We start from the raw sequence: 14,499 nt of genomic DNA, 5'->3' as shown, positions 1-14,499 counted from the left end.
GGAGACAGTACCTGTGCTTATCCAGAACATTGGGATTGGGTTGCTGCTCTGAACCCACACACATGAGCTGTACATGCTTTAAATTAAAATATACCATGTCACCATAGTGAAAAGGGCTATCTGAAGGTTATTTATGGATGATTCTTTTCTATATAGGGAGGGGACAATATGGCATTATTCATTAAACCACAATGTTGATTGTTTGGTTTGGTTCTAAAGGCTGAACCCAGCTATTGTAGGTTGAAAATGATGGTTTATGAATTAATGCTATATTGGAACCATACTACTTATTTATTTGTTTACTTGTTTGTATCCCACCTTCATTTTTTTTACAATAACTCAAGGCAGCGAACATATCTAATAAACTTTCCTTCTCTAATTTTCCACACAACAACCCTGTGAGTGAATTGAGTTGAGAAGGAGTAACTGGCCCAAAGTCACCCAGTTGGCTTTCATGGCTAAGGCGGACTAAAACTCAAAATCTCCTGTTTCCTAGCCTGATATCTTAACCACTAGATCAAATTGGCTCTCTATTACACTATTATAATTACTATCACTGTTGAGTCCTTGGCGAAAAGCAGACACGAGAAGCAGTTGTAGTTCTCAGTTTTCTTTATTCTGTGTTCAGCTCACAAGTAGATGGCTTCAGCAGCTCCCAAAACCTCCCAGCTTCTTATATAGACATTTCCCGGGTCAATGCGATACTTTTCCCGCGCCAGCACCTGCGCATGCGCACGGTGCTGGTGACAGCCTGTCTGGTCCCGGGCAGCTTTGCACCTGCCTGGGACCGCCTGCAAATGCCCCGAGCCGTTTGCAAGGCTCGGGACATAACACCCCTTTCCCCCGGGCTAAAACTACTACCAACATATAATCATTATTTTATACAGTGTTCTGCTTCTCAGTGCTCCTACCGTTACCTGGCTTTTGTTTAGCCAGCAATGTTATGTAATCCTCTAAGTATTTAGGAGACTTCCTTGCTCTCTGTGACCTTCTCAGCTCTGGGTTTCTGACAGGTGTTCCCTGACTGAGGGGTGACAAGAGCCTGTTCCCCTTATCATGCCTTGGTGCCTTCCAAGGACTTTGCCCCAATGCCTGGCCTGCTTGCTCGCCCACCGGGCTCGTCAGGCCAGGGCTTCTGTCACTTTGTGACCTGGTTGACCTGCCTAGCTGTAGGCCCTCGGGCCCCTTGAAGTGATAGCCACTGCTGGGCGTCTCTATAGAACCTCCTAGGTCCGTCCAAGACCTGTCAGGAGGCTGTCCAATCCCTAAGCCCCGTTCTGTGTCCGGGCTCGTGTGGGTCTCTGTACCTTCCCAAAACTCAGTTACTCCCTGATTTGGGCTAGAGGTGTTGCGGTCGGGACTTGGTTCCTCGACCACCTCCCTGTAAGTTTGACCCCCTGTAGGATTAGGGGTAAGGTCAGGCCAACTCTGGGGATTGTGTGCCAGCTCTCTTGCGGGGACTGATTTGTTGGGATGCTCCCGGGTACCCTCCGTGACTGGAGTGTTGTGTGATGTGTGTGGAAAGTGAGTATGCCCCCGGGGTGACTCCCTGGCTGGAGTAGGTGTGAGTGCCTGTTGTGTGGGTAAGCTCCATGAATTCCTTTTCGGAGCACTTGCGGAAGCTTGAAATGGGCCGTCAGTGGCTCCATCAGTGGAGATGGGCAGCAACTCATGCCCTTCCCTTTGCTCCAAAGGGTCCCCCTCCCCCCCTGGAAAAGACCCAGGAGTCTCATCTGAAAGGTCCCGCCTAGGGCGAAGTTGGTCGATGTGCCGACGCAGGACACGACCGTTGTCCAGGGCTACCTCGTAGGAGAGAGGACCTGTGACCTTGGAAATAGAAGCGGGGACCCATGTATGACCAGGCCCGTAATTGCGAGCCCAAACCGGGGCACCCACAAGTAGTTGTCTAGGTGCCCTAGGATGTGAGGCAGATGAAGGCAGTCTGTCCGGATGCAACCGGTCAAGTTTAGTAGTAAGTTGACGCTCCCAACGAAGTTCAGCTGGGCTTCTCCCTGTAGAAGTAGATGGTGTGGTGTGATAAGAAAGGAGAAAGTCAGCCAACCTGTGATGCCAGTCCCCGTAGGTGAGTCTTTTCAATGCGTCCTTCGTGATGCGCACCATACGTTCAGCCATACCGTTGGTGGATGGGTGGAAGGGTGCAGACATGGCATGACGAATCATGTTAGCCTATAAGAAAGCTTGGAATTCGGAGGAAGTGAATTGAGGGCCGTTGTCAGACACCATGACATCTGGAAGCCCGTGTGCAGCAAAAATCCTCCTCAGTACCTGAATAGTCTTTGCAGTGGTGGTGGATGAGACAGGTACAACCTCAAGCCATTTTGAATGGCTGTCAACAAGGACCAAGAAGAACTGGCCCTGAAAGGGCCCAGCGTAGTCAATGTGCACCCTAGACCATGGGGACTGTGTTTCCTCCCATCTATGCACGGGAGCTTGGGGCATCTCTGGGCGAGATCGTTGGCACAGGTGGCATGCATGCACCTTAGCCTCAATATCTTTATCTAAACCAGGCCACCACAAGTGGCTGCGCGCAAGAGCCTTCATACGAACAATGCCAGGATGACCCTCGTGGAGGGATTCTAAGACCCTAGTCTTCATTGAGGTGGGAATGACAACTCTGTTTCCCCAAAGCAGACAACCCTGAGAAAGGGACAGCTCGTTCCTTTTGGACCAGAAACTCTGAAACTCAGGACTAGGGCAGTGCTCAGGCCAACCAGACAAAACCCAGGAACGGACACGTGAAAGTGTGTGATCTGTACCTGTTTCAGCGGCAACATCCCTGGCACTAAGAGGGAGCTCGGGCACGGCTTGGATTGATAGAATGTTGACAGCTGGCGCAGGGTCAGCTTCTACTACTGGCAGAGGCAATCTACTGAGGCCATCAGCATGGTCCATTTCTTTCCCAGGCTTGTGGAGTAAAGAAAAATCATATGCAGACAAAAAAATAGACCACCTAAGCATTCTGGGGGAAATGATCTGGGGAGTCTGCTTACGTGTGGTAAACAGTCCCAGCAGAGGCTTATGGTCAGTGAAGACCGTGAAATGCCTGCCATATAGAAAATCATGGAATTTTTTAATTCCAGCAACAACAGCCAGAGCCTCCCTGTCTATCTGAGCGTAGTTGCGCTCAGCAGAAGACAATGTTCTGGAGTAATATGCAACAGGAACCTGAGTTCCATCAGACCTGAGGTGACTCAGGACAGCTCCTACCCCGTAAGGGGATGCATCACAAGCGATGAACACAGGAAGGGACTCGTTGAAATGTGCAAGTACACTGTTAGAAGTGAGCAAGGCCTTGACTTTGTTAAAACAAGCCTCATGTGTTTGTGACCAGTGCCACACTGCTTGCTTGTCTAGTAGCCTGTGAAGAGGCTCAGCCACACTGGCTTTATGTGGAAGGAAGGAATTGTAGAAATTCAGGAGGCCCAGGAAGGCCTGAAGTTCGACCTTAGACTTTGGCCTAGGTGCTTCTAAAATAGCAGTTAGTTTGGATTCAGCAGGGTGAATCCCAGCAGCGTCAATTTTGAACCCCAGAAATTCAGTAGAAGGCACCCCAATCTTGCATTTGTCTTTTTTGAGCTTGAGGCCTGTTTTCCTGAATCTTAACAGAACAGCCCTTAGCCTTTCAGCTAGAATGTGTGTGGAGTCTCCTGCAATTAAGACATCATCAAAGTAGGGGCAAACCCCCGGTATACCCCGTAGTGTGTTTTCCATTACGCTTTGGAAAATCCCAGGAGCGACATTCACTCCAAACTGTAGCCTTTTTACCTTAAAGGCTCCCCTGTGGGTCACAATAGTCTGAGCTATAGCAGCAGCATCATCAACAGGCAGCTGTTGATACGCTTGAGCTAGGTCAAGCTTTGCAAAAACGCGCCCCCCCTTGAGGGAGGCCAGAATATGACTGACCACAGGAACAGGATAGGCATGTTGCTGCAATGCCTTATTAAGAGTGCATTTGTAATCAGCACAAATGCGAATGTCCCCATTTGCCTTTAGAGGCGTGACAATGGGGTCTCCCAAGGACTGGAATCAACAGGTTCTAGAATTCCCTGTTGGATCAGTTTGTCTAACTCAGTGTCAATTTTACTCTTTAAAGCAAAAGGGACCCTTCTTGCTTTAATTCTAATGGGAGTGACAGTGGGGTCTAGCTTTAAGGACACAGGGGGTCCTTTGAATGTGCCCAGCTGGGGGCTGAAAACATCTGCAAATTCTTTGCAGACTTCCTGTAGGTCGAGTGTTTGTAAGCTGTTGAGTCCTGTGACATGTATCCCCAGGGCCTCAAACCAATCGAGTCCTATGAGACTCGTTCGTTCACCCCCTACTACTAATAAGTCTAGTGGACCTTCAAAACTCTTGTATTGCACGTTAAGGGTGGCCTCCCCCTTAACACACACTCTTGAATTTTGAAAATCTGTTAACACAATGTCAGAAGGCCTTAACTTGGCCTGAGTTCCACTACCGGAACAAATCTTCCTAAATGTATGCAAGGAGATGATTGAAAGGGCAGACCCTGTGTCTAGTTCCATAGTTAATGGAACCCCTTGTAGCTTCACCTTGAGTGACAGCTTTTTCTTAATGGGCTTGTGTGTGCCTGTCCTGAAGATGCTTCTTCGCGAAGCGCAAAAACCTACCCTATTCTGGCTGGGAACCCCGGTACCTTTCAGGCGCAGTTCTTCCTGAGGTTGTACCTTTCGTCGGCCCAGACACACAGCTGCAATGTGTCCTTGTTTGCCGCATGCCCGGCAGGTAGCGGAGCGGAACTTGCAGTCGGTTCTCCTGTGGCGACCTCCACAGCCGATGCACTTGAGTGGAGCTGAAGAGCTTCCCTTCTGCTTTCCTTCCTTCGTGGGGTGGAGACGGTCGACTTCCTCGTCCAGATCCTCCTCGGAGTTTCCTTGGACGTCTTCCTGGTGCACGGATGCAATTTCTGGACTGTTTCTGATCGGCCGCATGTTCTTGACGGCGCCGCCTGCTGCTTCTTCTGCGGTGACCTCTCTTAAGGCATCTTGGAAGGACAGTTCTTCTTTGGCGAAAACCCTCTGTTGTAGATCTCGATGCCTTAAGCCGCACACGAATCGGTCCCTCAGTCGTTCTTCGAGGTCCTTGAACTCGCAGTGCTTGGCGGCCTTCCTTAATGCGGCGATGTATTCTTTGGCCGACTCTCCGGATCGTTGATCCCTCTGCTCGAAGGTATGGCGCCATGCGATGACGGACATCTTAGGCTGGAAGTGCTCCTTCAGTAGCTTCTTTAGATCTGCGTAGCTAACAGACTCTACTGGAACTGGTGCTGCAAGGTTTTCTGCGATTTCGAAGGCGTCTTGACTGCAAACACAAAGCAGGGTGGCAGCCTTCAAGCTCTCTTCTCCCACTTGGTTTGTCTTGAAGTAGTTCTCCACCCTGGCTACGTAGGACTCCCACCGCTCTGGATGTGAGACGTCGAACTCCGAAAGCCTTCCAACCTTTGCCATCTTCAGGAGACGGGTCTATCAGCCAGCCTACCCCCGAATGCGCACTGGATTGGCGAGTAGCTGCCGAGTCAACGCCGTTCCGCCGCTCAGGACTCACTTGGGTAAGCTTACACTTCTTCCTTTCCAGGCGATGTAAGGCAATCCCACCTTCGTCGCCAGTGTTGAGTCCTTGGCAAAAAGCAGACACGAGAAGCAGTTGTAGTTCTCAGTTTTCTTTATTCTGTGTTCAGCTCACAAGTAGATGGCTTCAGCAGCTCCCAAAACCTCCCAGCTTCTTATATAGACATTTCCCGGGTCAATGCGATACTTTTCCCGCGCCAGCACCCGCGCATGCGCACGGTGCTGGCGACAGCCTGTCTGGTCCTGGGCAGCTTTGCACCTGCCCGGGACCGCCTGCAAATGCCCCGAGCCGTTTGCAAGGCTCGGGACATAACAATTACTATTGTATTATTATGGTGGTTTGTCAAGGCAGGGTTAAAATAAACATGACTGCAATGAGAAACATTCAGTCTTTAGCAGAGACTGGAAATCTAACATATGAAGGCCAAATATGAAAGTACTGCATTGAAAAGCTGGATAGCGGTCCTTAACAACCCTGTGTCTAAAGTGCTTATCTGTTCTATCTTTCGTTTCAGAATTTTAGCATTAGAATCTGAAAAGGACACAAAATATTATCTTCTCCCATGCCTGGGCAGAAGCACCTTTGGAAGTACTTCTCATTCCTTGCTTGAATGAGGAAGGATCTGCTTCCTTTCATCTGGGCAGAGAAATCTTTTAACAGAAGAGATCCAGATGAATCTATTCTTTAATCTTTCTTTTTTTATTCTCCTTGGGGGTGAAGCATCTTCCATAATTCATATGTTCCCCTTGTCCCCTCTTTGCTTCTCCAGATGCTTCTGGGCGAACAAAAGCTTGCCAAGTGCTACCAGTCACTTGCAGCTTGTGGGTTAGTTGCTGCTGCTGCTTAACAACTGAATCTTGAAAACTGCACTGTCTGTACAACATAAGCAAAACTGGAAGTGAGAAGGCAAATATGCTGCAGCAAAGTCTTGGCCTGCCACAAGTTTCCTAAACTTTCAGTTCTCCCAAGGGGAGAACAAGTGGCACAATTGTGCTAATCATAAGAAGAAACTTCCTGACAGTTAGAACAATTAACCAGTGGAACAACCTGCCTCCAGAAGTGGTGATGCTCCAACACTGGAAGTTTTTAAGAAGAGACTGGACAGCTATTTGTCCGAAATGGTATAGGGTTTCCTGCCTGAGCAGGGGGTCAGACTCCAAGGTCCCTACCAACTTTACTATTATTATTATAATATAATATTTTCATTATTTTTGCATTGAAAATTTTTGTATTGAGGTTGATATGAACAGGTTGTTTCTGGTAATATTTAATGTGTCTTCTCCAGTTGTGTACTGTATCTGCTGTTCAAAACAAGTTATTTGTGTGATCTCATCTCATCCTGTAGAGTATTTTGTACTAAACTTCCTGCTTTGTCAATCTCAGGTAGCATTTCTGGGTTACTTATTCAAAATATATTAGGAGGAGGACTATAGTGGCAAAAAACCGAGAAGCATTAGTTTATTAAATATTTGTTAGTCAGAAGATGTGCTGAAAAGACACAAAATAACACTTGCATCATCTCCTGCTCTTCAAAAATAATACAAAAATTAATAGCAATTCTTACCAGAGAGAAAGACTGCAATTTGTGGGAAAGATAGATGTAGCTTTTTCTTCTTCTTCCCTTCAGTACTTATGGCTCAAATGAAAAAAGCCTTTTTCTTTCTGAGTTATATTGAGCAATTAGCATATCTATGTGTTTGCATGATTTTCATTTGGGCTGTGGCTGATTTAAAAATACAGGTAGTCCTCAAACTATGACCACAATTTCCATTGCTAAGCAAAACAGTTGTTAAGTGAGTTGAGCCCATTTTACAACCTTTTTGTCATAGTTGTTAAGTGCATCACTGCAGCTGTTAAGTGAATCATAAGATTGTTAAGTGAATTTGGATTGCCCATTGATTTTGCTTTTGGAAGCCAGCTATGGCCTCTGGACGGTGCATCTGGAAAAATACATGCCAGTTTCAAGCACCCAAATTTTGATCACATTATGGGGATGCTACAATAAGTGTAAAAACTGGTCATAAATCATTTTTTCAGTGCCATTGTATTTTTTAATGGTTGTAAATTAAGAACTACCTGTATTAGATATCCCCCTTACCCTGTGCTGAACCCTGAATTTTACATAGAAAAATGCCATGAGATATTTTGCAAATGTTTTGACTCTCCACAAGCTCAGAGAACGAACTTTCACCTTCATCCTACACCCGAGCTGCAGATATTTGCCACTATTGTTTTGACTCTCCTAGCAATCCCCAGCAAGGAGTTGGCTCAGTCTAATTTCAGTCTACATTTTTTACATTTTCAGTTCACAAACACTATTTTGGATTAAGAAGCAAAACAGAAACTCTTGAATATCATGATTAGTATTTAGTTCCTGATTCTGCCCTTTTCCAGCTCAATATATGTTCTCACATAATAAATGATCAAATCTTCTTTGTCCATTCCGTCTGGATTATCACATTTTTTACACATATTAGACAATTACACTATTATGATGAAAAGGAAAAAAAAACACCACTTGTCTCCCTATGCAAAGCATCCTATCATTTCAACAAATGGAATAAAGGGCCAATCGTATGTATTTGGGAGGCAAACAGAAAGAGCCACCTATAAAAGTGTGTGGGATGGTCAGGATTCTGGCTGTGATTGTGTGATTGAAGTCCCGCCCTCTTTGTGTTACCTCCCAAAAGGAAGAGGAGAGTTTCAATCCACCAGTTACAAATACCATATTGACTTTTCTGATCCCTCCCCCCTACTTTTGGACTCTATATATGAGATAACCAAGTAGTTATATTCATCTTTATTTTGCTTATACAGATAATATTTTTCAACTGACTGGATATTAGTTATAATAAGTGCAGAATAATTAGTATTGACAGCATAGCTATGGGAATAAACTATTACTGAAGTTATCATTATAACTTATATATGTTTAGCTAAGGACAAATGCTCTGGATTGAATCACAGTTTGAAAGCAGACATTTTTCTTTTTCCATTTTTTCTTTCTACCACCTGAGCATTTCAGAAAGAAAACTGGTCCTGCTCATTCTGATGGCTTGTCTCTTTATTTCCAGAATTCTTTTTCAAAAGTTTGCTCAAATGGCCAAGTCTGAAAGAAAGAAAAAAAAAAGAAGGAAGGAGAGAAAGAAAGAAAGAGATTATTAATGTTATTTTAGTCATTAACTAGTCTTCACTGTTAATTTGCTATATAAATGTGTTGGGCTTTTCAGTGTTCTAAACATAATCTAAATACACCTCAAAAGTTTTTGTCCAACAGCTTGAACATTTAAGCTCAATTAATGTTTAAATTAATGATGCATTTCCTACCCTTTGCTAATTTCTTCCTCCTTTGTAGCTTTCAGAGCCCCTCCAAATATAGCCATTTATTTGTATTTTTTAATATGACAGGAGGGGAAAAATGATTAAATATGGGGGAGTGATTATATGATAGCCAAAGCTACCTTTACATTTAGCTGATGAAATTAGAAATATATCTGTTGTGCCAATAATTGTGAAGTCATTCTTGTTGTTGGGCATTGGAATAACATTTAAAACCTGCAGCTACTGACTGAGATGACAATTTCATCAAGCATACTTTAAACTATTCACCTATTTTTGATCTGGTCACAATCCTGGGTGCCTTGAATCAAACTGAAAAGAATGGATCTCCCAAATTTCTCTGGTAGGTTGGCCAGCGAACGCAAGAAACTTTGAACTGAAGGAGTTTTTTCATAACTGTCTGAGAAATATCTAAAAGCCCTTCCGAACCTGAGGGGCAGATTGGCTGCAGGTTTGATATTTCTTCTTTCCAGGAAGTTCCGGCCAAATCTCAGTGGCAAATTAACCATTGAACTTGGCACTACCTTCCCAGCAGGTCCACTCATCTTAACTATGTTCTTCAGTTCCCAATCTTTCAGTTCTTCAAGATTGACACTTCTCTGTTTTTCTTCTATAAGGTCTTCATTAGACTGGAAGGGAAAAAAAATAACATGATTTAATGTCATTAAAAATATAGCACAGAAACCAGACTAGCATAAGTGGCATGGAAAAGTGCACCCAACTCCCTGAAGGGTTGCAAATGATCTTTGGCACCAATGCTTTGAGGAGATATGCGGAGGAAGAAAGGATTTGTGCCATTTGATAAAATCTAATGCAAAAGCAAGTAGAATAGTTTCACTACACTGAAATTAGTGCTGTACTGTTGCAGTGTGAAAGGATGACTTTCATGTGATTTTGATTAGACCTTGGGTGAAGTCTTGTACAATTAGTTGCGCAAGGAAAAGAATTCCTCTAAATTTTGGGAGAAAGGACTTGTATTTTCCCAATCAATATGTAAAATGAAATGCAGTTTAATCATTGCTCTTCTGAACGACAAAAACATTCCCACAGAAATGTGCATAGAACAGAAAAGCAGTCAATAGGAGGGAGCACCAAGAGTTATTATTACTATTACTATTACTTTAGGCAGGCAAGGAGATAAATATAATAAATAGATCTAATAGAGGTAGAAAACCTGTGGGAGAAACAAAAACCAGGTCTATTTAGAAATGATTCCTGCTTTCCAAAAGTGGAATTTAATGAAAAGTTCATTTTATTTTTTTATTGTTATTGTTTAATAACAATATTTAGTCAAATAAAAATATTTGACTAAAATCAACATGGATGGCAGTAAAATTCTAGTCCTTCACTCTCAAATGAATTTGCCCCAGGATATATGTAAAGTCCTGTAATTTCTTTGGTTCCTTTGTTAATAGATGGAGTGTCCTTGACTTACAATATTTCTGTTAGATCATAAAGGATCTCCTCCTAAAGCCTATACATTGTAGGGCTGTGATCCAAGCAACCTTTATACCCTAGTTCATGAAGCAATGTAGAGCTTTGCTTCTGAGAGAGAAACAAGCACATTATTTCACTTTGCTGTGATTTGGATGCTCTCTTGGCTACTTCCACAGACCTCATGCTATGAGACAAGCTGAGGAGACTTCTTCAATGATCCCTGCACCGACAGCCAGGAGGAATGTTCTCTGTTGGACAATGGTGTCTGGCTTATGCTAAAGGTTGTCCAAGCTAGGTACCTGCCACTCACATTGTGAGCAATCCTAAAATACCACAGCACTTTGGCCAGCATTGTGAGAGAAGGCTGAAAGTGATTGGATGCCTCTCAAATTGTTTTTTTGAAGTACCTTCTCTTCAGCCAAAAAAACCTCCAATCTTATTGCTTCCATGGCCCACAATGTTTCACTGAGGTGAATTTTGTTGCTTTTCATAAGCCAGAAGAATTTCAAAAACAGTTAGAGAGGCTGCAGAATGGATCAAGAGAACCAAAACCAGCAGCCTGTACTACAGCAGAGGAATTAACAAGGCTAAAACAGGAGGAAAACCAAAGCCCCCATTTCAAGAGAAAGAAAACTTCCAGCAAATTAGGAACAGATTTTATACATTAATCGTAATAATGATAATTCAATATTCATGGAAAAAATAATGCCAGTTAAGATCTTACCTCAGAAGAGTTTTTCTCACTGTTTTCTTCTCTACTCCGCAAACTGGTCATTAATGATTCATTGTGGCAAATGGTTTTTGAAGCTAAAAGCAGACATGTAGCTAAACTAACTATGATCGCTCTGTTCATTTCTCTTAAATTGAACTTACATAAGAGATAAACATCTCAACACATAAAAAGTAGCATCATTTTATACCAAGAGACAACAACAGAATCTTTTATCATGACGTCAATATCACATACTTTAATTTTAATATCAAAAGAAAGTGTTAATTATATATGGCAATAATGCAGAGAATTTGTTTTGATAACTTCTGTAAACAAAAGAGCTTATTTAAAAAATGCAGATGACTTTCCAAAAATTTTCTTGCCTGTTAATTAGGGTTACTAATATTGACCAATTAGGTTTAATTACATTTTAAACAAAAGTCTCTTATTATATTGTTTGTATCAGGCTTAGTCATTAGTACCTAGAAACAAAATGTCAGTGTCTAGGTCATAATTAAATTCTGAAGTGTAACACTGCCCAAAATGTCAATGTATTTTCAGCATAAATATGTAATTATAGAAATTAACTGTCAAGGAAGAGTTCCAGGTGACCATAGGGACAAATGCTTACCGTCATAGTTCCTCTGACATTTCTGAAATCTCTTCATCATCAGTTAAACAGTACTCATAATCTCTTACAGAACTTTTACTTTCCAGAGCCCTGTCAAATATAATTTCAATAGATGAGAATATAGTAGTAGAAGAGAACATAATATTTTTCTTAGTGTCCATCCTTCATTGACATTGCTTGCCTAAAATATGTGAGTTTCAACTTGCTGATCAAGTGAGCAATCAGTTTTCATCTGATTTCAGAATGATTGATATGTTTATTTGACTGTGCACAGTATTCTAAACAGCATAATCAAATCCAAAATCTGAAGATGACAAAACTATTCTTTCTCAAAGTCAAGGTTCCATAGCCACATGTTATTGCTAGATACATTAGTGAAAGAATACAGACAAATTATGAACAACTCACTCCTACTGGTGCATGCTGACCTTCTTTATTTATCAACATGAAGATTCAAATCCAGGAAATCCCCCATTGACCTTTGCATGACATCTGCCCAACAACTTTAATATCAATTCCCAATGGAAAGCCAAATGGGTCGCTGAATGTCCAGTCATTGGAAGACATATAAATGATCTCAAAAAAGATGCCAGGCTTTGCACTACCATGTCAGCAATGGACCATCCTGAATAGGATTCGCACCTCATGGCGCCTACCAGAATTCTCTGAATAAATGGGGTGTGGTATCCTCCCCTCAGAGTAACTGAGGGATCCCATGTCAAACTTTAGATCACATTGTGACCAGCTGTAAGCTGAGGGCATATACTGGTCCAGTATCAGATTTTTTAAAATATAAATAAAACTGCGCTTCAGTGGTTAGATGGCCTAGACTTTGGTATTTGAACATAGATCTTTTTAATGTTTATATTTTATTGTGTTCTATTAATCTAGATGAAATGTTAATATATATTGCTGGTCCATGTATGATATGCTATACATTAAATAAATAAATTTTTGCTGGGAACACCGTTAATTAACTATTTTGATCTTTGTTGTTAATTTATTTTGAGTTAATTTATTAATGGGCTCTTTTATATCTTCTTTAGTTTCAGCTAGTAAAAGAATATCATTTCAAGCAGAACTTGAAATTTTATTATTTTGACTGCCATTTCTAGTTTCAGCTTTATTAGAGGCTATACAGTATATAACACTATTTTATTCAAAGTACAATATATGTAAAATGTTACTATAGTGGTAGAAAACTTTGTTTAATGTCAACCCTATCATAGTACAATGTCCAATGCAAGTTCAATTGGAATGATCAGGTTCACACAGGCATCAGACAAGCTGCAGTAGTCTTAGATTTTTGCAGACAGCTGCTTTGATATTGGATGATATAGAAATAGGATCAGGGTAATGAAAAGAGCATCTTCATCTCCTAAGTGAGTCAGCTGGTAGACTGTAAATCATTTGGTACCGGTAGAAGCAGAAGTTTTAATACTTTCTGTTACATTTCCTATAATAATATAATGATAAATCCTTATTTATTATTAACAACACACCATGCAAAAATGCATTCTATGGCTCATGTCACTGATAAGTATCAAAAGATTTCCATACAGATGAATAATTCATGGCATATTCATTTTGCCCAGCATATAATAACCTATTTTATGGCTCATTTTGAAATAGCATGATTTAAAAATGCATACACTTTTTTAGTTGAGAAATTGCCCAGTGATTTTTTAAAAAACATTTTGTGACTTATACAGCATTCTGGCTGAATTCTGAGATAGTCTAAAAATGCTATATATAAAATGGCCTTTTCCAATTTGGATTTCCCCAACCGGGTTTTTCCAGATAAATTGATCTACAACTCCCAGAATTTCTAGTGAGTTTAGCAGGAAACTCTGAGAATTGAATTTCCAATACTGCTAATAAAAACTAGATTCACAAGTCTGTGATAACAATTCATGCAGTGTGTAATCTGTTTGTTTCCCACCCAGGGAATGTCAACCTCATAGAGCTCAGTTTCAACCCGAAAGGGAACTTTTGCTAGAGAAGCTTAGTAATTATATTCACATTATCAGGGTTCATGCAAATCCCCTGTCAGAATTTGTAGTTGAGTATTACTACTACTACGCCGCCGCCGCCGATGATGATGTACATAATAATATGAAATCACAACTGCCAGGTCTTTAGTTAGTCTTTGCCTTCATTTATCAAGAGCTCTTCCCAAAAAATTAGGATGTTGTATAACCCAAACAATGTGGCCTTTTACAATTGATAAATGGAAATTTTGTCAATGTGCAGATTTTCTAAGTGCTGTCCAAGATTTTTTGGTATTACTGATAACCACTGGGGCCACCAATTTATGCCATAATCTTTCAAATTTGATTTTCAGATTTTGTATTTTGTAATCTTCTCCAATTCTTTGTCTTCTATTGGACTATGTCCTGCTATTGCCATATCATAATCCACACTTTTTTCTTTTCAAATACAGATAAATCTGATATGTTATGAGCCAAGACCTCAAGTTCAAAATTTCCTAGCCAGTAAGAAGTCCATACATTTTAAATTTGCAAAAGTTGAAAAATTGAATAAAGTTCTAAAGGATTGGAGCTGATGCATCACGGTTAGAATATATAAAAAGGTAGGTCAGAGGGGGTCATGAGGATAATTTTTATACTTGCCTTTGGTTTTGATTTGATCCCCAGACTTTAGTCACGAGAGACAACCTCTTTCACTGATCATCAACAACTCCTTTTGCTGCTTAGGAAATTGTACAAAAATAATTAAGTGCAGATCTACTGACAGTGCTTTTTCAATCTTC

At 41.5% G+C, this 14,499-nt stretch overlaps 1 protein-coding gene across 1 annotated transcript; it reads right to left on the bottom strand.

The window, feature by feature from the left end:
* Nucleotides 1–8,628: 8,628 nt before the first annotated feature.
* On the bottom strand, nucleotides 8,629–11,816 carry NPVF (neuropeptide VF precursor). Its single transcript, XM_039341903.1, has 3 exons — nucleotides 11,727–11,816; nucleotides 9,376–9,575; nucleotides 8,629–8,716 (listed from the first exon to the last, which is right to left on the bottom strand). Exons 1-3 carry the CDS (start codon nucleotides 11,730–11,732, stop codon nucleotides 8,629–8,631), a joined length of 294 nt encoding a protein of 97 aa, XP_039197837.1. The 5' UTR covers nucleotides 11,733–11,816.
* Between the last annotated feature and the right edge of the window lie 2,683 nt (nucleotides 11,817–14,499).

This window comes from Crotalus tigris, unplaced genomic scaffold (genome assembly GCF_016545835.1).
Source record: "Crotalus tigris isolate CLP2741 ecotype Arizona unplaced genomic scaffold, ASM1654583v1 scf7180000017774.6281472, whole genome shotgun sequence".
In the NCBI taxonomy this organism is placed as follows: domain Eukaryota; kingdom Metazoa; phylum Chordata; class Lepidosauria; order Squamata; family Viperidae; genus Crotalus; species Crotalus tigris.
This window is presented reverse-complemented; position numbering and strand designations above follow the sequence as displayed.

Bases quoted from the DNA above. Each gene is read 5' to 3' on its own strand.
- NPVF (XM_039341903.1), bottom strand. The intron at 8,717-9,375 runs GTTCGGAAGGGC...TCTTTCTTTCAG, and splicing joins GCAGCCAATCTGCCCCTCAG to ACTTGGCCATTTGAGCAAAC.